The 24,208-nt window shown below is 40.4% G+C and overlaps 1 protein-coding gene across 1 annotated transcript in view; it reads right to left on the bottom strand.

Moving 5' to 3' along the window:
• The window catches only part of LOC147818494 (glutamate receptor ionotropic, NMDA 2A-like), a 42,471-nt gene that overhangs the window by 8,900 nt on the left and 9,363 nt on the right, over nt 1-24,208 (bottom strand). Inside the window, exons 4-13 of the mRNA XM_087176951.1 lie at nt 17,583-17,749; nt 17,322-17,456; nt 17,118-17,217; nt 14,874-15,079; nt 11,209-11,323; nt 10,897-11,099; nt 6,357-6,362; nt 5,469-5,637; nt 3,523-3,676; nt 2,009-2,134 (exon numbers count right to left, since the gene is read on the bottom strand). Of these exons, the coding sequence (XP_087033077.1) occupies nt 2,009-2,134; nt 3,523-3,676; nt 5,469-5,637; nt 6,357-6,362; nt 10,897-11,099; nt 11,209-11,323; nt 14,874-15,079; nt 17,118-17,217; nt 17,322-17,456; nt 17,583-17,749 (1,381 nt within the window). The remainder of the gene's footprint in view (nt 1-2,008; nt 2,135-3,522; nt 3,677-5,468; nt 5,638-6,356; nt 6,363-10,896; nt 11,100-11,208; nt 11,324-14,873; nt 15,080-17,117; nt 17,218-17,321; nt 17,457-17,582; nt 17,750-24,208) is intronic.

The raw sequence follows: 24,208 nt of genomic DNA, 5'->3' as shown, positions 1-24,208 counted from the left end.
AGAACCAGGAAAGAACAAGGCAGGCAGAGGTGTATGAAACCTTAAAGTCACATATCCAATTGTTGGTATCACACTTTTGTTTTTCCCTTGAAATTCCTGCCTTAATGTTGCTTTTCCAGCAGCTGAAAAAATTATAAAAAAGTGTCATTGCAGTGGTTCTAAGTTTAGCAACTCAACACACACCAACTTAACTACACAAAAAAAGCTGCAATAAGAGCGTCATGTTTCCTTAATTTGATGTATTTGGTATTAAACTGGTGCTTTATGATGTGGCTGGACATGATGTGTAAATGGAGGAAGAGAGAGTCTATTTCATTTTATTGTGTTTATGCCTACAGCTCAGACATTTAGCTGTGGTCATCGTGGAGGAAAGGCCTTTGCTTGGGTTAGGAGCGTGATCAATAGGTGTAGTCAAAAACTTCTTTTGGTCAAGCAGACTGACCTTTACTTCTGGCAAGTCAAAGCCACAAACAAATATAGTCAGTCTGCAAGTAGAAGAGAAATCAGTGTCGAGGTCCATACTTCTAACTTCAGCTGTGTATCTACACAGATGTTCTGAAAAGCACCTCTTTCTTCGGTGTCTTTGTGTTTCCTCACCACTGCTTTCATTTGTTCACAGATTTTATTCACAGTTTCTCTCTCTGTTTTTTTTTTTTTTTTTCATTTAACGAACACAAATCTATTTTAAAGATGAACAACCTTCTTCTTCTTCTTCTCATGCAGATTTATTTTACAGGTTAACAAAGGTTAATTTACAACTACAAACTTTGGAATTATTTGTGAACATCATTTTACAAGCTTAAAATCGTATTGACCTTAATTTGAGCCCATAGAGATGCTGCATGCAGATATTTGCACAACTAACGCATCAAAAAACTGCAAGTTGAGAGGTTCAACCGTCACTGAATTTCACTCGAATTTCAAAAACAACAGGCCTGTTTATTTCAAGGTGGGCTGTAATTGGCGAGCTGAGTAATTGGGCTGTACTGCTCCAGCCCGGAGCAGTAATGCAAGTCTAAGTGACCCCCGATCTGGATTCAATAATTTTATTTTCCAACTGAAAATGTTTGTACACAGGGTAAAGCCATGAGCTTACTATTGAAGGAATAGTCTGACATTGTAGGAAATAAGTTTATTTACTACTTTGCTGAAAATCAGGTGAAAAAACAGATAGACCTGCTGATTGATCGGCAAACTCACAGTGACGAAAGGACTCGAGAAATACTCTGGTACATAACCCCAGAACACCACAATATGTTGCTTTACACTTTGGTTTTGTATAGATTAAACAAACAACATTATTATTGAGCTTTAAAGGTGGAAAAGATGTTGTTACCTCTAGACAGAGCCAGGCCACTTCCAGTCTTTATGCTAAGCTAACTAGCAGGTTGCTGGCTTTAGCTTCATATTAACCTACGGACATGAGAGCCGCATCAAGCTCCTCATAAATAAAAATAATTCTATTTCCCAAAATGTGGAACTGTTCCTTCAAACATCAACTGTTCTCCTGAAAGGTGAAACTATTGGTAAAGGAAATATTAGTTAGGAAATTACACGGTTGGCATTTGTTGTTCACTGAGTGTGTAAGATGAAAAAATAGTAAACTCAAATGCATTGTACAGATTTACTGAAGCGTGTTCAGAAGTTGCTGAAGGGAAAATGAAAGCAAAAAGGTTATTTATTCACTTTCTACACCTGGATTGGCCTTAAGTTCATTTAAATGTTAAATTAAGCAAAATTTTATGTGAACACAACATTAATCTCCAGTTCACCACCATCAGGGCAGCTCCGGGTTCTGATTTTTGATGATGCCTGAGATTCCTGCGCTGATGACTAGCTTTTCGATAGAGACTTTTTAATGCTCTGTAACATTAACTTAACCGTCTAAAGTCAGAGTAATAAGAGGTCACTTCTTTTGCTTCAGGGGAAGCAGCTGGGATTCCTGCTTCTTGCTCTGGGGAGAAACGATCGGTGTGATATTGCTGATCGCGCGTGTGAGTAAGCCTACCTTTGCCTTGGGCCAAGTTGCGGTTGAAGCCCAGCGGACTGACAAACTCAAAGAGGAAGACGGCGATGGCTGTGACGATGAGCAGCATCACAAACATCATCACCCAAACTGATGCACTGAAGGGCTCTGAGAGGGAAGAGAGAGAGAGAGAGAGAGAGAGAGGGAGTTAAAATCGAGTACGTGAGGCTGTGGAGGAGCAGGAGATGCATAAGAAGTGAGGTATGGAGAAAGAAAGAGGAGACAGACTTGCAGAAATAAAGGAGAAGAAGCTGGAAAAAAAAAGAGAGAAGATGGATGAGGGAGAGATAAAGCGAGGAAAAGATGATAGAGAAGACATAGAGAGGGGAGAAAGGGAGACAGACGAAGTGAGGGAGGAGGGAGAGGAGGGGAGGAGAGGGAGAGTTAGTCACAGAGAGTTTGACGGAGCACATTTCCATATTTCTCATTATTCCCTTGGATGAGAGCTGAGAGAGGGAGAGGCCTGGGGCGGGGGAGATGGTTGAGGAAGGGGGGAGAGAGGAGGAAGGAGAGAGAGCGATCTGAGTGATCTGATGTGCCCTGCTGTGGGCATGTGTATGTGATCTACTTGTGTGTGATCTGTGCATGTGTACGTGTGTGTGAGTGTGAGTCTGCATGTGTTCGGTGTGTAGCAGGGCAGGAGTTCAGAGAGCGGGATGAGTACCAGAGACACTGAACCCAGACAAATTGTATGTGTGTGTGTGTGTGTGTGTGTGTCACTGTATGTGTAAGTATGTGACTACCAGGGTTAGCCAACCCTGAGAGATTGTGCGCTGAGGTGCCTCTAATATGAGTGTGAGAAATACTGAACCGTCACTGATACCCTGGCCCAGGCTCAACACACACAGTCACTCACACACACGTACTTTCATATAAACACACACACAATGCATTCACCCCTTAACATACATACAGCCAAAGCATATTCATTCTCCACACATTCTTGATTCAATATACGGATGTCCTAATATATTCGTGCAGTATCACACACACACTGTACATGGCTTGATACACAGGGACCAACACACGCATGGTCCAATACATCCGCTCGCTCCCCGCCTCGCTCCAATGACAATGCAAGACATTAGACGAGCACAGAGGAGCGCTTCAGTTTCTAGTCATCTGAACAACTGGAGGAGAGGAGGAGGAAGGAGAGGAGGAGAGGAGGAGAGTATCAAGACTGCTTTGTCTGAGCTGACTTTTCAAAAAACAGCTGGCACGCTCCACTTCCTCTGCTCTGGTAGAAATATTAATGTGCTTAGGGTGTTGAGGCCCCAGATAAAGTCAGAGTACAAGTGGAATTTGGCCAGAATATACTGTCTGAATAAAATATTCCATTTTATGTGCAGGATTTTGCCAACATGTAAGCACCTCCCATTTTTCTGCCCCCAGCAGTCGGCTCGCTGGGGGACAAGACGGAGAGAATGAAGAAAGGGGCGGAAAAAAGAGACGAGGAAATTTATAGTTGAGGAAGACAAAAGGAAAGATAGATTTACCGAGGAAGGCAGAAGGGGAGACGGTCCCATTGCTACGAGACACCATGACGCTGATGCCAGTCTCCACAAAGGGCACAGAGAAGTCGATGACCTCTGACCTCTCCTCGTTGATGGTCAATGAACCCACTGCCATTACTGCCTTTTTATACACCACCTGGAAGAAAGAGGGAACAATAGCCATATTGAGTTCATGACTCACTGCTCTACACTGACAGAAATAAATATAGTGAGCTCTGTAAATATTTGGACAACGTCATACAATTCGTCATCGATATGTTTCTCCTTTTTTATTTTGGATGTGAAATATCACAGTGACTGAGGGTATAAACACAGAATGTCAGCTGTAGTTGGAGGCCATGTTCAGTCATATCGGATAAAAAGTAAATACACAACTGTCTTTTCATGGTGCCACCATTTCTGTGTGTCTGAATGTATTGTGACAGATAGAGATTCTGCTCGTGAAGCTGTTGTTTTTATTATGTAGTAAAACTTTGGTTTTTTTTCAGATTTAATTGTCTAAAGGCTTCTAGCAGTCTGCTCCCATAAACATCACCACAATCTATGGATCATATTGTCAGGTACCATTATCAGACGTTTTCCGTCTCAGTTTTACCCTTTATGGATTTGACTGTGACAGCACTTAGCTTTAATTTAAACTGTGATTGAATAAATCATTTCCATAAAAGATAAACAATAGCGGTCAAGTAAGCCTCAAGGAGTCCTCCTCCTGCTGAAGAGCCTCTTAATCTTTACTTCAAAGCAGGAACAAGACACATTATTGACCATATAAATTACAGGTATAAATCAAAAAGTGTGACTTAATGATGACAAATCAGCTTTTGTTGTGACTCACAAACAGAAACAGACAGTAATTATAGTGTCACAATGTGTATGAAAAGATGTGTGAATCTATTTAAAAGCACCTTTTAGTCCTGCGCTGATCTGGGTTGCTAGTGGGGTGACAACTTTTGTTTACACTTGGATCACAGATTGTAGTTTTAAAGGATAAGTCTGACAACTGCACATTTTTTTTAAAGTCAACAAATCTCAAGAAAAGACCAAATCGATTCTTTTGTTAAGAATTGCTTGTGTATCCAAAGCCTGACGTCTTATTTGTCTGTGCCACAGACCTCCATTGTTGTCTAAAACCTATTAAAAATGCATCAGTGAAATACTTTTGCACAGGGTGATGTGTTCTTTCATTGGGATGATGTTGTGTATTCTGCATCGATCCCAGAACTACAGCAGTTTTAGGAAAATTGCTGAGCCTTTAAAAAAAAAATTAAAAAATCAAACTATATATTTGTGACTTCTTTATAAAGATATGCTAGGAATGAATGGGATTAGGTCTGAGTGACAAAGACAGGGTAGGGAAGTTTTAATGCTAATTGTTGACAATAAAAAATATAGAATGACAGTCTTATCCATGAATCATTACATTTAATAATAATTCCATGTAGAGTTAATCTGTGAGGACGAACAAGCCATACAGTCGAAATACTGGGAGGTGGCTGAATGATTTATCTAATGTGCCACTTTAAATTATTAGTAATGTAAAGAAATAATTCGACTTTTTGGGTAATAGTGTTATTTGATTTCTTTATAAGCCTTTGGTATCAGGATTGATATGACCTCACCTGCCTGGTTTCTGTTTATTACGTGTGCAGCTACAGTCAGCAGCCACTTTGCTTAATTTAGCATAAAGACCTGAAGCTATAGTTAAAGGGGCGACTTGTTGAGGTGCTAGTTTCCCTCTGTTTCCAGCATTTATGCTAAACCAAGCTTGTGGCTGGAGTTTTATATTTACTACGCAGACATGAGCGTGGTATCAATATTCATATCTAACTTGGCAACAATGACCAACTATTTCTTAAAATGATTCAAGAAAAAGTCAGAGAGACCGACAGACAGGGTGTAGTAGCAGCAGAGCGACAGGTAGGTAGTACCTCTCCGACCATGCCGTTCCAGACATTGTTGATCTTCTTGCCGTGTTTTCCATTCGTGACCAGGTAAAGGTCGTAAGTAAACTTGACGTTCCTCGCTATCTTCTTCAGAATGTCAATGCAGAAACCCTTGCAGCACTGTTTAATGTAGGAGCCTCCTGATGTGCTGTTACTGCAACATACAGATACACACACACACATATGCAGAAACACAGTTAGGTCGTATTTTTTTTTAATAACAGAGGACAGTTCAGTGTTATACAAGCAAATGTGTGGAGTGTGACTGTAACTGTACTCTGTGCTGCCTGCTCATTTCACATCTGGTGGTTCCATCAAACTGTAAAACTAGAATTATAACAGTGCAGTGTAACCATAAATACTGCTGAAGGGCAGACAGAGCTTGTACGTTAGTGTGAGTATATATATATATATATATATATATGTGTGTGTGTGTGTGTGTGTGTGTGTGTGTTTCCCTTAGTGCCAGCTATCCAAACCAGATGAAAACACTGGGGTACTGAGCAGATGCTGCCGGGCTTTAAATAGAGCTGGGCTCTGCAGAACAACCAACCCACATGATTAAAATATCAGCTGTCCTTCCCCTCGTCTCTCTCCTCATTCCTCTACTCTGTCCTTTCCTCCCTCCCTCCTCCTCTCTGTGTCTCTCCTCGTGTCCATAAGCAGGTAGCTCTCCAAAACTCAAGAGCAAACCTACATATACCTCAGCCTCGCAGACAGGATGTACAGAATGGAAACGGATGTTTAAGTAAACTTTTCTGACAGCCATCCCCGAGGACCTCGGAGCAGTGAACTAAACTGAATTGTTGAATCAAATGATTCTCATAATCTATTAAACCCTAACAGCATTTTCAAAAGCATTTCCATGAAAACTTAATTCTGTTCCCATGTCAGCCATCTTTGATGTAGCATATATGGATTGGAACAGTTACTCTGTGACCTTTTCACTTGCCATTTCAGCTGACTCAAATTCAAGAGAAAGTTCATAAAGGACGGAGGGATTCACATGCAGAGAACACAGAGAATGGCTGTCAAAGAGCTGAAACATCAAAGGATTAACAGATCTTTTAACAGCACTCAACTGTATCCGTGGCACAGCATAGTGTGTGTGTGAATGTGTGCAAAAAAGAGAAAGCGAGCATAGCATACATATGTATATACATATGTGTGTGTGAGTCTGCGGATGTATAATATGTGCCCCAGGTGTTCTAATGCACACATTCTGTATACATAAGCGCTTCCCAGCTGAGCCCTCTCTGTGTCCTTATGTCACTATGTAAACACACACACACACACACACACACACAATGACAATGACAATAACTCCCTGAGGTACGCATACTGTACATCTGTTTGTTTCACGTCATACTTGTATCAACACAAAATAAAGTGGAAGTAGTGACTGAGTAAATGTAGCACTTTCGGATGGCTGGACGTATCTACGCATATATGGACGCATGGGTGGCTGGACGCGCAGGCAGCAAATGTAACGTGAACGAAGGCCTAGAAGAGACTAGTCATCCTGCCCCGCTGTGACTACGCAACACTTCCACAGCGATCACTCGGGAGAAAGGTTGAGAAATCTCGGGTCAGGTCACAAGTTAAACTTCCAATGTGCAGTGATTCAGTCGTTTAATTGTCCGTGCCTACAGTGTGTGTTGTCATGACTACACGGATCAAAAACTCTGCGGTTGTTGTGTTGCATCTCTTTCTCTCCGAGTCCGTCTGACAGAAAATCTTTTAATATGGTGGATTCTATTTATTTAAAGAAAAAGTATATAAATCTTCAAAAAGAGAGACAGACCGTCCTGTCATATTCTATCCTCCTCTATCTAATCCTAATGATTATCCTGAACAAATTTAATTATTTTCTATTGTCTAGTTGAAATGTTGACATTCATTGAATTTACCACAATAATACTGTCAGTCATGAGTAGAATACTTTAGAAAAGATGGATTCTAGTCGTGCATTCGGACTGTGTTGTGGCTACTGATCAACCAGCAGCACAATGCCGATACAGTACTGAGCCGGTGACGGATAATACTGCAGCAATTATGATTAATATTTATGCACCCTGGACGGGCTGTTTACAGATGAGCTAAGATGTGAACTGAATTGTAGAAATTAGCAGAGACGGGAAAAAAAAAAAGCTGGCTTGTCCTGTCATGCAGAGGCTCTTATTGAGGTGTCCAGATATAGCAGATAATTGGAGCAAAACCCGAGATGTCAAAGAATCCAAGGGAAAGATTCTTTAAGAAAGTTTTACTTTCACTGACAATTTGAGAAATATTTGTGCGTTGTTTACACACTTGAGAAGGCTGCAACATATTTCAGCCTCTACAATAATGCCTGTTAAGTTTGTTTTTTGTTTTTTTTCAAACTGCAAAGCTTGTAGTATTGTTTGATGTGCTGATGCTGAAAGAAGGCGCTAAAGCATTCTGCTGGGCAGGATTTTAAAAGCATTCGTCATACATGTGGAAACTCAGTGAACTCATCTGAAAACTTAACAAAGTGTAGGCTATACATCATGTGACAACAATCACAATCTAAAAGTGAAGTTATAATAAATGAAAATGCTTCATTTGCAGTAAAATGAATTAAATCTACATGACATTCAGTTTCATTGTGCTATGAATCTAAATCAGTTCAGTTAAAACAACATCATTTGTAACAGAGAATGATTTCAGGCATTCAGCCCACTGCTATTATTGCAGAGCAGAACGGGATATATACGCACTGAGGCGGTGAGTGGTGAGGTGGGAAATATAGATTATATAGATACATTAAAAAAATCACATTGATGAAGTAAGACGATAAAGTTAATATGAATTTTTGAAACATTACTGTCCCATTAGCTGATACTTTTATCGAAGGCGGCTTAATGCACAGATAACAGATGACAAAACATCCCTGGGATCACATCAGATAAAGATATGCTAAAAATAAGAAGAGTAAACAGGTACGGGACATGTTTTTTAAATAGCAGGTGCAGAGTAAGGTTGTGGGAAATGGGGATATTCAGGGGATAAAGGCATTTTTTCCAATAGAATAGATCTGGAGCATTTCAGCTGTCCCACCTGGAGTGGGAAGGACATTTCACTATTGAAGAGCAGTAGAAAGAAGAGTCAAGGCCAGGTGAAACAATGACGTAGCTGCCACAGGGAGTGGAGAGCTAAGTGGCCTGTTGAAACAGAGCACAAATACGGATAGACCGTAGCCTGCAGATACGGGCGTGCAACTCCCCGAGGAGCCTTGAATGCCAGGACCAGAATTTAGAATTTGATGTGAACAGCCACCGGCAGCCAGTTGGGAGGGAGGTGGGGAGCATGGGGAGTGTGAGGAGGCGACAAAGGAGAACTTGGGGAGCAAAAAGACAAGGCAGGCAGCAGTGTTCTGGTTTGTATCTGCTCAACAGAATACTTTATGAGCCTGGCTTAGTGGGAGTTGTAGTAGTCCAGATGGGAGATAATAGAAGGTGGGGCAGTGTGCCAGAGTTCGCCAAAGGACTAGTATTCATCCTTTTTATGGAAGCCAAAAAAGGCCATAAAGATTTGAATCTTTTAAGCAATTTAACACCCGATGGTGAGATTTAATCACTAATAATATAATCTATAGGACTGAAATATTTTACTCAAGAACCATCTATCTAAATTCATTCCCCTTTCTGAAATTTCCAACAGTTAATTTCAAGTTGTGCAGTTTGGGACTGCAACTGAAAACAAGCCAAGTGTGCTTCAAATAGTTTTTTTTTGTCCGACCAACTGTCGAAACCCCAAATATATTCAATTTACAATCGAAACTGAGAAACTGAAATTAGAAAATGCTAAAGTGCAATTTTAAATATTTGTTTTACTTAAAACTAAGGTTCACAACTTCAGATAGAAAATTCAAATGTTTGAATTCTAGTTTGCTCAGATTTAATTGGTAATTTTTGGGTCTAAAAATCAAGTCAAGCTCATCCACACATCAAATTTCAAGATGAAAATTCAAACATTTATGCTATGTTCAGTCAGGTGTATAATCCAAAAAGAGACGATGAGAGAGTATAAACCCTTCAGTTTTCTTCCATTTGTTTCCTTCAAGTCACTTATATATGACATATAAACAAATCCAAGATTTGGAAGTTGCATTGCATAACTTCAAACGTAAAAATCAGATAAATGGTTTTGAACGTAAATTGTCTCAATACTTCAGCAGTATTTCAATTTCAACATTTAGTAATTAACAGTGGTTAAATTACACATATGTGTTAAGCTTTTCTTTGGACTTTTTGGCTTCCACACATAGGTCCATTTTAAATAATGTAGGTACTCTACAAAATTGTGTAAAAATAATAAGTAAAAACACACAATATTGAAATATAATGAATAATACCTGAATAAGATGCATGTTAAAGTATATAGACAACATGTACCACAGGGGAAAACAATAAGCAGCATTATTAATTAGTAACTGCAGTATTTTAAACAAGTAACACATTCAGTACATCTAAAACAATACATAATTCACACTGAATTAATGGCACAAGAGAAAAAAGACCACGATGAGCGACACATGCAATTACAGTGGTAGCAGACGCAAAAATCAAGTGCACCAACAGATTGGCATTAGCGAGCTGACAGCAACACAGAGCAATTAATTATTAATGCCTGGATAGAGTTTCACTGTTATAACAAAAACACAAGATGATGTGGGGAAACCACTGACATACACCTTGAGTGCCTCAGTTGACAGTTATGGAATATGTTACATTATATATATATATATATGTATGTTATTTTGAATTAAAATTACCTGTAAGTTTTCTTATTATACAACCAATTACACAAGAGTTATTTGTCATGGTACAGAACATGCAAATTGTAACACGGATCATAGAGTCTGTGAGTTGGGTATTATCTGGTGTTTCAGTGCTACTGTGTGCATATATTACAGCCACATAGATTTGGATTTCAGTCTCGAGGACAAACAGATGGTGAGTCATTATTATATAAAGTAAAAATGAGTGGGCCCAGTATAGATCCTTGTAGAACAAAAGTGGACTAGCAAAGGGCAGCTGATTGACGATTATGTTCTCAGACAGATTGAGACCAGCTTGAGAGGTGTGATTCAAGTCATTTAAGAAAGAAAAAAGACCCGTAAAAGGTGATATAGTAGATTACTTAATTCAGAGAACCAAATGCCTTCCCGAGATCACAAAACAACACCACCTTTATCCAACTGAGATTTCACTTGTTCTAAGAACAAACAAGCACCTGTCTCACCTCCTGTAACACCTCCAGTGTAAGCCTTTTCACGGTACCTTTAAACAAGTGTGGCTTTCAAATGGCTCTTGATTTCATGTGAGTAGTAGGTAGGTATCTACATGTGGGTGTATTTGTTCACTAACACATCGAGTGTGTGGGCACTTACTCTTTGACATGTTTGCGGCAGGGCACAGAGTTTCTCATGCAGGTGCCGGTGAGGATGTCAACGTTGTCGACAATGACAAAAGGTTTCTCCTCCAGGGTGACAATGGAGAGGTGATTTTCATCTGCATCCTCATCGCCGTAGGAGTTATACCGCGGCCACACGGGGAACATCAACGACAAAGTCCCGTTTTCCCAGCGGCCCATCTGTGTGCGCGAAAAAACACACACAACATCAGCAGCAGCCATCAGCAGCAACCAGTGTTTTGGCTTTTTAATTGCCTTGCTTTACAAATAGACTGTATCCATTCGTTACCTTCTCCCACTTCCTCTCGCTGTTCAGGACAATGACAACCAATTTGGGGTTGGCCTGGTAACCATCTGGAGTAAAGGTTAGGTCTCGCCCTTCATACCACACATGCATCATGTGTCTGAAACACATGGGGGAAAAAAAGAGAGTAGGAAGCTGTTATTTGCTTGTGTTTTGCATCTGTCAGAGTGTTTGTAAGTATGAGTGCACAAGAGCAGATACATTTGAAATAACAAGTTAAGCACTCTATAATCACTGCAAGAGTATCCTCTTCAAATCAATGCTGTCTTCACCCACTGTGTGTGCATGCATGCCTGAGTGTGTATGTGTGTGCGTGCATCTATTTGTGTGTAGGAGGGGGAAGAGTCAGAGGCCACATATCTCTCCCATCAGCATTCTGCATTGATTTCTCCACAGATATACGCCTGAAAGACAAGCCACTGGTGCAACAAGGCTGCCCTCACTCTCTTACTCACTACAGTTATCCTGCATATGCAAACGGATCCTTTGCTGAAACATTTACGCCATCGCTAAAGTGAAGCAGTAGAGAGGAGTAAATGAATCAGTATCACACATAGTGATATGGGATTAAGAACACACTCACTCCGGTAAAACAATTATCAGAAGGCGAGGATGTTCTGAGTTTTAAGACTGGGATAATAGCATGAATTCCCACTGGGGGGAAAGAAGAGCTGTCTGAGGAAGTTTACTAAAAAGACCAAATCACAAAAGGGACAGCAGCTACCCAAAACAGACAACACTTTTTCTTTAATGCCTTGTGTTCTGATTCATTAGACATGGTTTGATTTATTTTGACACTGTGTCAAACACGATTGGTTGGGTGATGCCGTATGACTGAAATATCATCTGACTGAAACAGAATATTTCATAAAACCAAAAATGTTCAGCTTTATAAACATTATTGAATTTGGCACATGATTCCAAGTTCACATATACAGAGAATTATAATTTTTTTTTTACTTGTGAGTCTTGCCATCAGCCATCTAAACACACATTAAATGGATGTAGTCATGCGATGCTTGATGTAGTCACAGATTCATTGCTTCATTATTCTAAAACAAAGAGTTAAAAAAAGGAAACTTTTTGTTGTTTGTTGTTTGTTTTTACACCAGACGGGCCACGAAGGATTTATGCATAAACTCAAATATTGATACAGGAAGTCAAAATGCATAAAAAGAATCGTCTGAGTGCCGTTTAACATGCGCTCTGCAGGTGAAAGCTAAGATAATTACACTGCAGTTCAAACAGGTGGGATTTTATGTTGTCTCATCTGCAGGAGAGGTATTAGAGTCGACACACATAAATGTTGTTGTCGGACACTGGATTAGAGAGTGGTACATTAATCGTCTGTTTTTACAAAGACTTGGAAGCAGGCCTGTGCTCTTTCAAAGCACGCAGCACTAACACAGAGTACAGAGTAAATAAAAGGTCCCTGTCTCCCTCGCATACAGGCACTGCAGAAACACCAAACAGCTCTGCCGTGGGTAAACCCTCCCTCTCTCTGAAAATGCAAATAATTAAATACACAGTTAAATATAAAGAGGCACCTCTGCACTATATAATTGAGCCATCTATTGTTATCATAGATTACTACGCATTTAACTATTAGTGACATGTCAAGACAAATATATATTTTTGTGTGTGAGAAATCTTCATAGTGCAGCAGGTGATGCCCTTGTCACAGAGCATTTCCACGGCTGAATACATATAGCAGAAACACTGTTGCAGTCTATTCTGGGAAACTGCTGTCTCCTCCTATTTCAGGTTTCTTACCATTTCTGGAGAAACATTTTGATCTAAACAGATAATGCTGGGGTTTTTTTTTTGTTTTTTTTTGAGGCATGTAAAATAGGCAGATTCCACAAGGGGTTCAATGATTTCTAAATTTCTGTCTGCAATATGATTTGCATTAACTAGAAATTCAATGAGGGTTTAAGTAGCAGCATCAGCATCAGAGAAAAATATAAAATCCCCCGTTACTGTAAATGCCATCTTTAAAAAGTGGGTCCTGCTGCTGCTACTACTGTGTGTGTGGAGGTTTTTTTTTTTTTTTCTGTTCCTGAAGTTCTCGGGTAGCCATTGTGTGAGCTCTTTCACAAAAGTATGAATAAAGAAAGAAAGGAGGCTCTTCCCAAATTCTGTGTTATGGCAGGGAGCATCTTTGCAGAAAAAAAGTGACAGCTTAGGGGTTTGCATAGTAGAGTGGTTCCATCAAATAGAATAATGTTTTGAAATTTACTACAAGGACAAACCTCAATAAAAACCTGTACCATTGTGGTGTCCAAACACGCAGAACTAGACTCTGCGATATTAATTCCTGTCAGGCAAGAATGACAGGGAATCCGACAGGGTTGATGATGTCTTTTAAGTGGCAGATTATGTTGTCCTATTCCTCTCCACCTCACATTGTTTATATGCACACTGCGGCAAGATTGTATCTAGACTAATGTATGCAGAATTCTGATCATAGCCTCACCACTTCCAAATCAGGGTGGGGAAATCCAACCTGTCAGTTCATAACCACAAAAATTGGCTGCAGTTGTTTTGACAAATATGCAAATTCAATCTAATAAGTTAGCGAGACAAATGACATACCTCTGACAGGAAGAAAAAAACATTGTTCCGGAAAAGGTTTTGAGCTGCTATTGAAGTCTGAGTTATATTGGATCAACCTGTCAACAACTGCAGTATTGTATATGCTTTGATATATACAGTTATGGGCTAATAAGAGAGAAGAATGGGATAATAAAGCCGTGATAGTGTAAATCACACAGTGGCTCTCATTTTAATGGCATCTATGATGACTCATAAGTCATCATAGATGTGCAAGGCCTAGCAGCCTGACCTTCCTGTTTTTCAGTCAGTATTATATAGATTTCTTAAATAATAATCATATTTTAGTCAATGTATGCTTCATATTCAAAATGTAGTCACAATATCAAAAAGCCTGACAGGGAGCAACACCACTGACAGATTCTGTAGTAATGTGTTAATGTTCGGTATGAATGTGCTTGCATGTGTGTGTGTGTGTGTGTGTGTGTGTGTGTGTCCATTTGTCCTCCCCTCTTATTTAAAGGATTCTTCCTCACAGGGACCTCAGAGAAGAGTGCACACACACACATGCATAATGGTATGCACATGTGCGTGAACACACACACACACATACACACACACACAATGACCAACATATATGTGCCAACCACAGAGCCACGTAACAAGAAAAAAAAGAACAAAGCTTGTAAAAGCTGCTGTAATCCTGACTTAATGAGTGAGTCCAGTCATGTGAAGCAAGGTGCACACATACAGACAAATACACATGAATACACACACACCAGACACATACTGTGATCTAGGTATCACCGAGCAGTAACAACACGGAAGTGTGACTTAAGTTCAGTAAGGCAGAATGAGCTCATACACCGAGCAGCCATGTACACAACAGTGAATTGTGTTAAATGTCATTAGACATCAGAGTGTTTAACACTGCTGTCATCTCTGCTTCCTTTCTCCCTTCTACTCCTCTCATTAGTACATTAAAAAGAGTTATGTAAGACCGCTCAACACTCAGCTACAAAGACAAACAGTTATGCAAGTCCCTAGACCTTGATCTCCTCACACTCTCACACATGTACACACACACACACACACACCTGCGCAGGGCACTAGGTGGGAGCTTCCCTGGGCTCCTGTCTGACGGTGTGCTGTAGCAGCTGCTCTGGGCCTCTGGCAGCTCCCCCTTCTCCCGCAGCATGGAGGTGGCTGCAGATGAAATGATGCCCACTCCATCCCGCACCCGCGTCTCGAGCGGGTACTCCCAGTCATCATAGGACACGGAGATCATACCCAGGGGAAACATCTGAGAGGAAAAGAGGAGGAGATCTGAGAAGTGGCACATATGGTGTGTAAAATTCAATTTGACTTCAATTTGACATTTTCTATCCCAATTTTAAACATCCATATGTATCTCTCAAAGGTGTCAAACGGATGATTTATCGGCTCCGTGTGGCTTCCTGAAATAATTCATAGCTGGCTATTAAATTCTATTAAAAGTCAGAGCAGACTATGTCCCGAAAGTGAATTGCTCATTCAGGTGTTGCCCATACCTTTCAACTGTCAAAATAAAATAATTTTGAATAATTTTTTAAATAGCTCCCTAAGTTTATCTCTCTAAACCAGACTGAGCCAACATCAAAAAATGCCGACACAGTAATCTGTCAGTCTACCCAACAATATTTTGGCTTTGTATTTTAATTTGGTGCTAACTGAAGAATCAGATTGTTGTCTAAGAACAAAAACCGAGGCACAAAAACCCAACACAAACAGGAACGTTGAGTCGAGGAGAATGATGGACACGAGGAGGAGGAGAACGAACGTTTGAGAAGCTTTTGGGAAAGGTAAGCAAACATTGGATATGTTTCCATTTTTAATGTGAGGGGAACATTTGAGCTGATTATAATTTGAATTATTTATACACATATTTATAAGCTATTTGGATAATAGCTACCTTTGCTGGCCTACATTTTGAGTGTGAATGTGTATGCAATACTGTCAAACATCCTATTTAGGGGCTGAGCAAATGTTGTTAGGTACAGAGAGAACGTAAACAAAGCAGTCTGAGAAGTGATTGTTGCCAGATTAACCAGTCTCAACAGATGATATGATAGGAATAATAGTTTATCAGTAACCACGATTTACATTATCTCTATGCTGTCTTAGGCTCGAGCTCATGGTTTTAAGGAACAGGTTGTCATTTTGGGAAATATGCTTATTTGTTTTTGCCAAAGAGTTAGATGACAATATCGATACCACTCTTATATGTGTTACAGCTACAGCCGACAGCTGGTTAGCTTAGCTTAGCTTAGCACAAAGACTGGAAACGGGGAAACAACTAGGGTGCTCAGTCTGAAGAAAAGAAATCCACTCATCAGCACCTTTGAAGCTCATAAATGAACACATTATACACTCAGTGGCGACTTGGTTAGGTATAATCTTTTACAACTCAATACAAAAGCTCTGCCAAAAATTCTTTATAATGTTATTAATATTATAATAGCATACAATTATAGCCTTATTACTGATGAGGTCACAGCAGAAGACCACGTTCGGTTCTACTATCAGCCAAGAACAGAAATCTGAGGCTGCTGAGGGCTACAGGCTCACCAAAGACTGGTCTGATGAATGTGGATTTCTGCTGAGGCACTAAGATGGTAGAGTCAGAATTTGGCATCAAAAGCATGAATCCATGGACCCAACCTGCCAGTACCAGTTGGTGGGGGAGGGATGTAATGGTGTGGGAAATGTTTTATTGGCACATTCTGAGCCCTGTTAACACCATTCAATCATCGTTTCAATGCCACAGTATTGTCGATGACCATGTGCATCCTTTTATGGCATCATGTCACTCAGCAAAAGTCGTCTCAAACTGTTCTCACGAACATGACAGTGAGTTCGGTACTTGGGTGACCTCCCCAGTCACCAGACCTCGGTCCATTAGAACACTGTTGGGATGTGGTACAACACGAGATTGGCAGCATGAATGTGCAGCTGACAGAGAAATTATGTGACACGATCACGTCAACGTGGAGCAGAATCTCAAAGGAACGTTTTCCAACATCTTGTGGAATCGATGTCACGAAGAACTGAGGCCTTTATGAGAGCAAAGGTACCACCATACCCTGTTTTAGTATGGTGGTCCTAATAAAGTGCTCAGTGAGTGTGTGAGATATTTAACAAGATGTTGAGCTATTGCTTAAATATTGCGTTTCTTAAAATCTAGAGAATAAAGGAGAGAAGATTTACAGGAGAGACCTACAACAGCCTGGAATAAGAAAGAATGCTTGTCTTGTCAAACCACAAAAAGTGGCCACCTGTTACCACATATGGAGCCTCAATACCTCGGGGGTAAAGTCTGGGTTGCCAGTGGTAAGACTGGACACGATCCAGATGTAACCGGCTCCTATCAGGCCCAAGGACCGAGCTTCCTCTAGTATATACCTGTCGAGGAGTCAGAGAGTTAATAAAGATCCACTGTTGAAATTTGGCAGCGTATGAAAGAGAGACAGGAACAGCGAAATAAAATGAAATACACAAACACTCACAAAGCCTCATCCTTGGAGCAGTACAGCAGTATAACAGGGCTCTGAATCCTCTTGAGGGCGATGTGTGATTTAGAGTTTGGGTCACCATCTATAGCATCGAGAGTCACCACACTCTGCATGTCCCAGCGCACAAAGCTGTAATGATACGCCATCGAATAATCCAATTGCTTAATTGTCAGGTGCCGTAAATAAAGGTTAAAGGATAAAAACAGTGTGTGTGTGTGTGTGTGTGTGTACATGTGGAAGGTGTGTATTTATTACCTGTGATCCACGGTTACCCTGAGCGTGCTGATGAAGTCTTGGTACCCGGGGAACTTTGAAGTGACGATAGAAAAAACATGCCAGTCGTACTCCTCCATGATGGCAAGCATGAGCAGGGCTTCCTGCTGCAGCGCCGCGCCGAACTGGAAGAACGTGGACTTCTCATCCTACAATGACACACAGGCCAGCAGCACATACAGTCAGCAGATTTGTCTGAGGAACTGAATTAATTGCAGACAAGAAAAAAAGAAGGAGAAGAGCTGGAGTGAATGAGTGCAAAGCAGACTCCAAAAACCAGACAGAATTAGAGGAACCGTTTTCAATTTTTGCAATCAGTGAGTCGGACCGGGAGAGGGAGGGAGATAAGACGGAGTGTAAGTGTTAGAGGAACGACAAGGAGAGCGGGGATATGGGGGGAAAAAAAAGGAAGAGATACTGACAGAGCAAGATTCAGTCAACAAGTGAGACGACACTAGAAGTGAGTGACTGTTGGCAACGGGGGGCCTAATGGTCGGAGATAACTGCCTCATAACTCACAGGTTTGATTCACTTCCACCCTCAGTAGCCGATACACCAACAAGCGTGCGTTGCCTTGAAAGCTAATTGAGCTGAAAAAAGACACTCTTCCTGCATTGTAAAGCTTTGTATTATCGAACCGGCACAATGCTTTAAATGTTACGCCATGTTGAAATGAAATTTTAACTGTAAGAAAATACGGAGTCGGTTTTACAGCCGTCTCGTTTGAAGTCAGATGATATCCTCTATAAACTGTGGCTCCAAATTTCACAGCATTAATTCACAATGCCACGTACAGTTAAATCATTTAGACTCGGCATCGCACGGAAACTCAGGGTCAGTGTGCAGAGTAAGAGGCAGCAGTGAGCATTACCAAAACCAAAGCAGCTATTAAACAGAATGAAACCCAAAGTGAGTGTGAAATAAGTTGCTAATGATTGCAGAATGTATGTTTGCATAAAGTGTAAGCTGAGCTTCCCCCTTGGGACACAACAAATAGACAGCAACACAGCTCATCCACTAGAGAGAAGAGAGGAGAGAGGGAGGAGCAGTAGACAGGGAGGAAAAGAAAAAGGCTGAAGGGGGAGAGTGAGAATGAGAAAAATGTTCCAGTCTTGTGAGTGAGATTGAGATACCTGCTGCAGAGAGAGGTGGAAAGAGGAGTGAGAGTCTTGGGAGAAAAACTGACAGAGACACAAACATCAAGCATCTTCACAAGGACCCCCTATGTGTCTTCTACACACACACACACACACACACACACACACACAGACCACATGCACACACACACACACAGACCACATGCACACATACATGCTCTTACACCCCTTCCACAGAGGGCATCAAAGAGCGTGACACATTAAACATCAAAGCCCTCATAAACACACATGGAAAATCAGCTGTCAGCTCCCGTCTCTCTGCCCCCAACACCCCCCACCAGCATGAGTGTATGTGTGTGTGTGTATATATATATATATGCGTGTAAACCTTATACTCTGGCTGGGGTCTTGTCCTTTAGTTTAACAAAAAGCTCTCAGCTCTGGCCATCGCACACATAAAGCAGGCCCTGCAGAGATTTAACTCCCCTCACCCCACTGCTCCCAAAAAAAAAAAAAAAAGTGGGGAGGAGAGAGGATGAAATTGTACTTCAAAAAGATATATCTCACTGTTTTCATCTGTGTGTGTGAGACTGTAGGTGTGTGCGGCTTTATGCTTTACCCAGATTTAGAAACTAAAAAAGAAAAAAGTAAAAGTCTCCCTCTGCGAGGCAACAGGCACATCCTCAATTTTGCCCAGATAACAGCAACATGACAGTTGTTTAGCCACATTATCTGAATCACTTAGTGTAAAGTTGAAAGTGAGTGCACACATGATGTCGGTATTCATTTCTCTTTAAGCTGCACGCACACACAACTATGGCAAGTACGGCAGGGCAAATTTGAAACAGGCAATCAGTCTGTTCCACTCACCTTTGTTTTCTGTTCCAGATACGTCTGGCTAACCTGCAGGTTTGATTAAAACCTGTATAATCATGCTGCTATAATATAATAAGTCAGAATTGCCCTCTTCATCATTTATCAAGCAAAAGTCCAAACATTTTCTGGTTCTCAAATGTGATGATTTGCTGTCCTTTTTTTTTTTTTTTTGCTGCCATAGCCCTGGGTTTGTGATTGCTGCTTTGGATATGATCTTTGAAAATATCACCTTGAGCTTTGGGGACTTATTATGGAACTAATTTTACATTGTCAGTATTAATAATAATCTTTATTGTCCACAAGTGCGGAAAATTTGCCTTTGGCTTCACAGGCTGGTTAAAAACACATCATCGTGACTCACAAACAATAAATACAATAATAAAATCAGCACAACATGGACAGTACAAACAACAATAACGGACATGATTTCAGTGTTAATGATGCTTATGACTTCAACAAAACTATTGCATTTGGTGTAAAGGACTTTCTGTAAATGTTCTTGGTTTCTGCTGCCGCTCGAAAGCGTCTTCCTGAGGGCAGTTTTGTGAATTCCTTGAAAAGGGGACGAACAGGATCAGACACAATTTCTTGAGCTTTCTGTTTCACCTGGTTTCTGTATATACACTCCAGTTGTTTCTGCTCTTTCCCATTATTTTACTGGCCATGTTCGTAATCCTGGTCAGTCTGTTTCTGCTCTTAGACCCCAGGTGCCCAAACCATATAAACAACACTGAATACATTACAGATGACTAAACATTACTGAACATTGAATGCAATAAAAAAAAAGGATTCATTAAATTATATTTCAAAATAACAATTAGTTATAGCCATAATACAAATACACACATATAGTATTAAGTTAACCTGAGAATACCTCCTCAGAGATTTTTATGAATCAATTAAGCAAACCTTTCTCATCAAGACTGTAATAACTATTTAATATTACAATAACACTCACACATATACAGTTGCCCTTATATGGTGTCAGGATGAAGAAACAGCAGATATGGTTCTACATGACATACATGTTCATAACAAGCTTTTAACATATTTAATATTTACACCTGTCATCGTGGTTTAAGAGAGCGGAGAGGAGAGGAGAGAAGAGAGGAGGAAGGAGGGTAAGTGGAGAATTTAGAATGAATGAGTCTTTTTAGAAGACTGAGAGGTGAAAGGGGAAGATGATAGTTGCTGGTGGTTGCTGAATTATAAAGGATAAAAAGAGACGTTGACACAGACCTGCATCTTCTCATCAAATCACACAAGTCCACCAAGAAGCTCACATATGAATAATGCACAAATAAAATACACACATACACACACACACACACACCACACAAATGTGTTTCCACATTATAACCCACATACCTAGAGATTTACTGATGACATAGTGCATCAATTATACAGATACAGTGAACTTCATGTACAGTTTCACATCCACCCACACACGTTCAGAGAGCACAGACACATGTGTACATGCACAAAGGCCCCTAAATATACAGCTTTGCTTATAAGCCAGCATAGCAATGAATAATACACCACCAAAACCAAGACAGTATCTCACTTATTCTCTGTCCACCCCCACCCCCCACCCCACCCCCACACACACATACATGCAGACATGTCAAATTTCATTTTTGCTTACAGCAATCAGATTAAGAAAATATGAACGTGTGGAGAGAGCTGTACAGATTCCCGGCTAATGAGGGACGAACTGACACATTTCTAGAAATCAGTGGAAGAGGGAGTTCTGTGGGCTACAGGAGGAGGGACCGAGTCCTGCAAGTAGTGAAGGTGGATGAAGAGGGAACCGAGCAACCAAAAGCTAAGGAACAATAATTCAAAGGATGGAAGAAGAGTACATGACACGGGGCGGCACACAATAAGAGGATGGAGCTAGTATGCAGAATAATCAGAAATAGACGGGGGTAAGGAGGAGGATGATGATGAGGCCAGCAATGTGCTTTATCAATATTTAACGCAGTAGGTCAGTTAGGATGGAGCAGCTACATTAAGTTGGCCTGACAAAGTATGGCCCCTAGATGCTGCTAAGTACAATCCCACTTAAGTCTGCAAAAAAAAAGTGCAAACAAACTAGCAAACTAGCAATAAGTCCTGCCCTGTGTCAACAAAGTGAAGCTCGCAGCGGCTTCACAGGTCACATGCAAACTGCAAAAAAAAGAAAAGAAAAGAAAAGAAAGGAGCAGTAGCATCATTATAAATGGAGATTTTCAGAATGAGATTGTGCTTAAAGTTGAGATGTAAGAAGATTAAAATACATCCCCACATTATTCTGGTGAACTGAACATTAAAATGCACCGGCTACACTGCAGAAAAAAAGTGCTTCCCTGAAGTGTGAAGTGCAGGTAACTGCTAAAGCACCACAAGCTAATTTGGTATATAAATTTCATTAGCTGGTATTTCCAGTGGATGAGTTGGGAGTAGGAAGCACCTTTGAGAACAAGGTTACCACCACAGTCATTAATAGATACAGTATATTCCATCCAAATGAAAGTGATGAGAACGTGCTTCCATCAAGATGAACATTAAATAATAAAATCCTACTTGAACCTTAGGTCATGGCTGTCTCATTCATCATGCAGGAATCCACGTGAATATTTTCACGGTTCCAAATCTGACAGGTGAGAGTGTGAGTATGTGACTGAAAATGTCAAAACATATGGAATCAAAAAGATCAGGTTCATTTTTCTACTCATTTTACAGATATATCTTTACTTATAACAGTATATTTAAGAGTATAGTGAAAAGACGCTATTGTCTATGTGCCATTTCTGCTGTCGGGGTTGTCTTCAGTTGGGGACAATAGGCCTGTAACATGGCATTTTCATGTGTCATTGCATAAAACAAACACAGATGTAATTAATGACACTGAGGATTGCATTCAAACTGCTAAAAGAAGGTACTGATTCAAACCATTGTGGCACAACATACCACTGACAGAGAAGATTAGTGCACATATGGTGCTAAACTGCCTATTGTACCAGTGTTAAAAACACAATCCAGGCAAAAAACCTCTAGTATTTATTTATTTTTCATAAGCTAAAGTCTCCCTGTAATGTTAGACCTTATCAGTGTAATTAAGATTAATTAAACACTGCAGGTTAGCATTTTAGGAGGATGAGAGTAGGTACACTAAACAAGGGCCCATAAAACATTAAAACTGCACTAAAGAGCTACACTGGTAGACAAGACATATTTTCTGTTGCTGTCTAATTCTGTGTCAGTGCTCAGCAGATGTTCTGCAAACCCTAGTGCTAACAAACAGCGCTCTAAATCCATCCGCTAACAAAGAATTAGCCCAGCAAAGCCACTTACAAACAAACACCTAGGGTAGCCTTGGAGGAGAGGCTGTTGTCACTTGACCAGCAGGAAAAGTAACACAGCCAAAGAACATCCATTGAGACAGAGCTGTTCTAATACAGTATTTACTGAATCACAGCATGTTCTATTCAAAATAGATCTATACATGTACATTAATTTATTGATTTCATGGTGTATGAACTGTGCTCTGACTTCAGGAAATCTACAAATAAGTTTTACGAGCACACATACATCAAACATTGAACATCAAACACCATTCTTTGAACATTTCTTTGCTGTGAACAGGGACCGCACAGTCGACAACCTCTATAGCAGAGACATAGCATAAAAAATTCTCTTGACACTAACAGAATGTAAAGGCAGGTTCTGCTAACAAGCAGCGGTCCCATACGCACTGAAAGCTCTTCAGTTTTAGAGCACAGAAACAGGTCCCAAAGCCCACAACCACTACACGAACATAGACATTCTACATTCCCAGGATTGACAGACAACTATAGCATTTAGCTTGCAGACAGTGGCTCCCAATGCTAACAAAGACTACTTTAGTATTTAACAAGAGGTGAGTCCCAATGCTTAAGTCTACTGTAGTATTTAACAGCCTCGCACTCCCCGGGCAAACACAGAATAGCATTTAACCCAGCACAGAGCCCCCAAGCTAGCATAGCATAGCTCAAACTAGTGAAGCATTAGGTCTCACCACTAACTCAGACAAGCATGTAATGGACAGCAGCGCGGCCCTCCACTGACAAAGCACAGAGCACTACAGCAAAACCCCCAGAATGTAATGTGGGACTGGAATACGACATCTCTCGACATTTTCACCTTCAATTGAAGGTTTACCTTCCTCACACAAAACGTTTAAGGTCTGATGTTATTTACTAGAGTCAAAATGGACCTACAGTAGAGGCCTGTATTTTTGTACAACAGTTAAAAGAAAAAGCTATACTCATTTGAAGTTTCTGAGCAGAGATAATCGAGGTAGAAGTGGAAAAGAAAGTGCTGGGTTCAGAGTTTTTCTGGTCATTAATGGTGATGGGGAGAAAATAAAAGTCTGTGGTTTTTACAATGAAATGTTTTGCAGAGAAAACTGCTCAAGGCAGCACATCCCCAAGGACAAGTACCTCTTTATGGAAGCAAAAAAATGTCATGAGGTTCTGAATTTAATTGGTAACAAATAATTAAATAGTTATAAATTTAACTACTACTACTTACTCTTACTTTGAAAACCATTTATCTGTTGATTTTTTTTATTTCCTTGTTTGAAAATTGCAAAAGATCATTTCAATTTGTGCA

The sequence above is a fragment of the Seriola lalandi genome, unplaced genomic scaffold (genome assembly GCF_002814215.2).
Source record: "Seriola lalandi dorsalis isolate HSWRI2012SDOR001 ecotype SW California unplaced genomic scaffold, Sedor1 jcf7180002054574, whole genome shotgun sequence".
Lineage (NCBI taxonomy): Eukaryota > Metazoa > Chordata > Actinopteri > Carangiformes > Carangidae > Seriola > Seriola lalandi.
The sequence above is the reverse complement of the archived record's forward strand: the minus strand, read 5'-3'. Positions and strand labels throughout refer to the sequence as shown.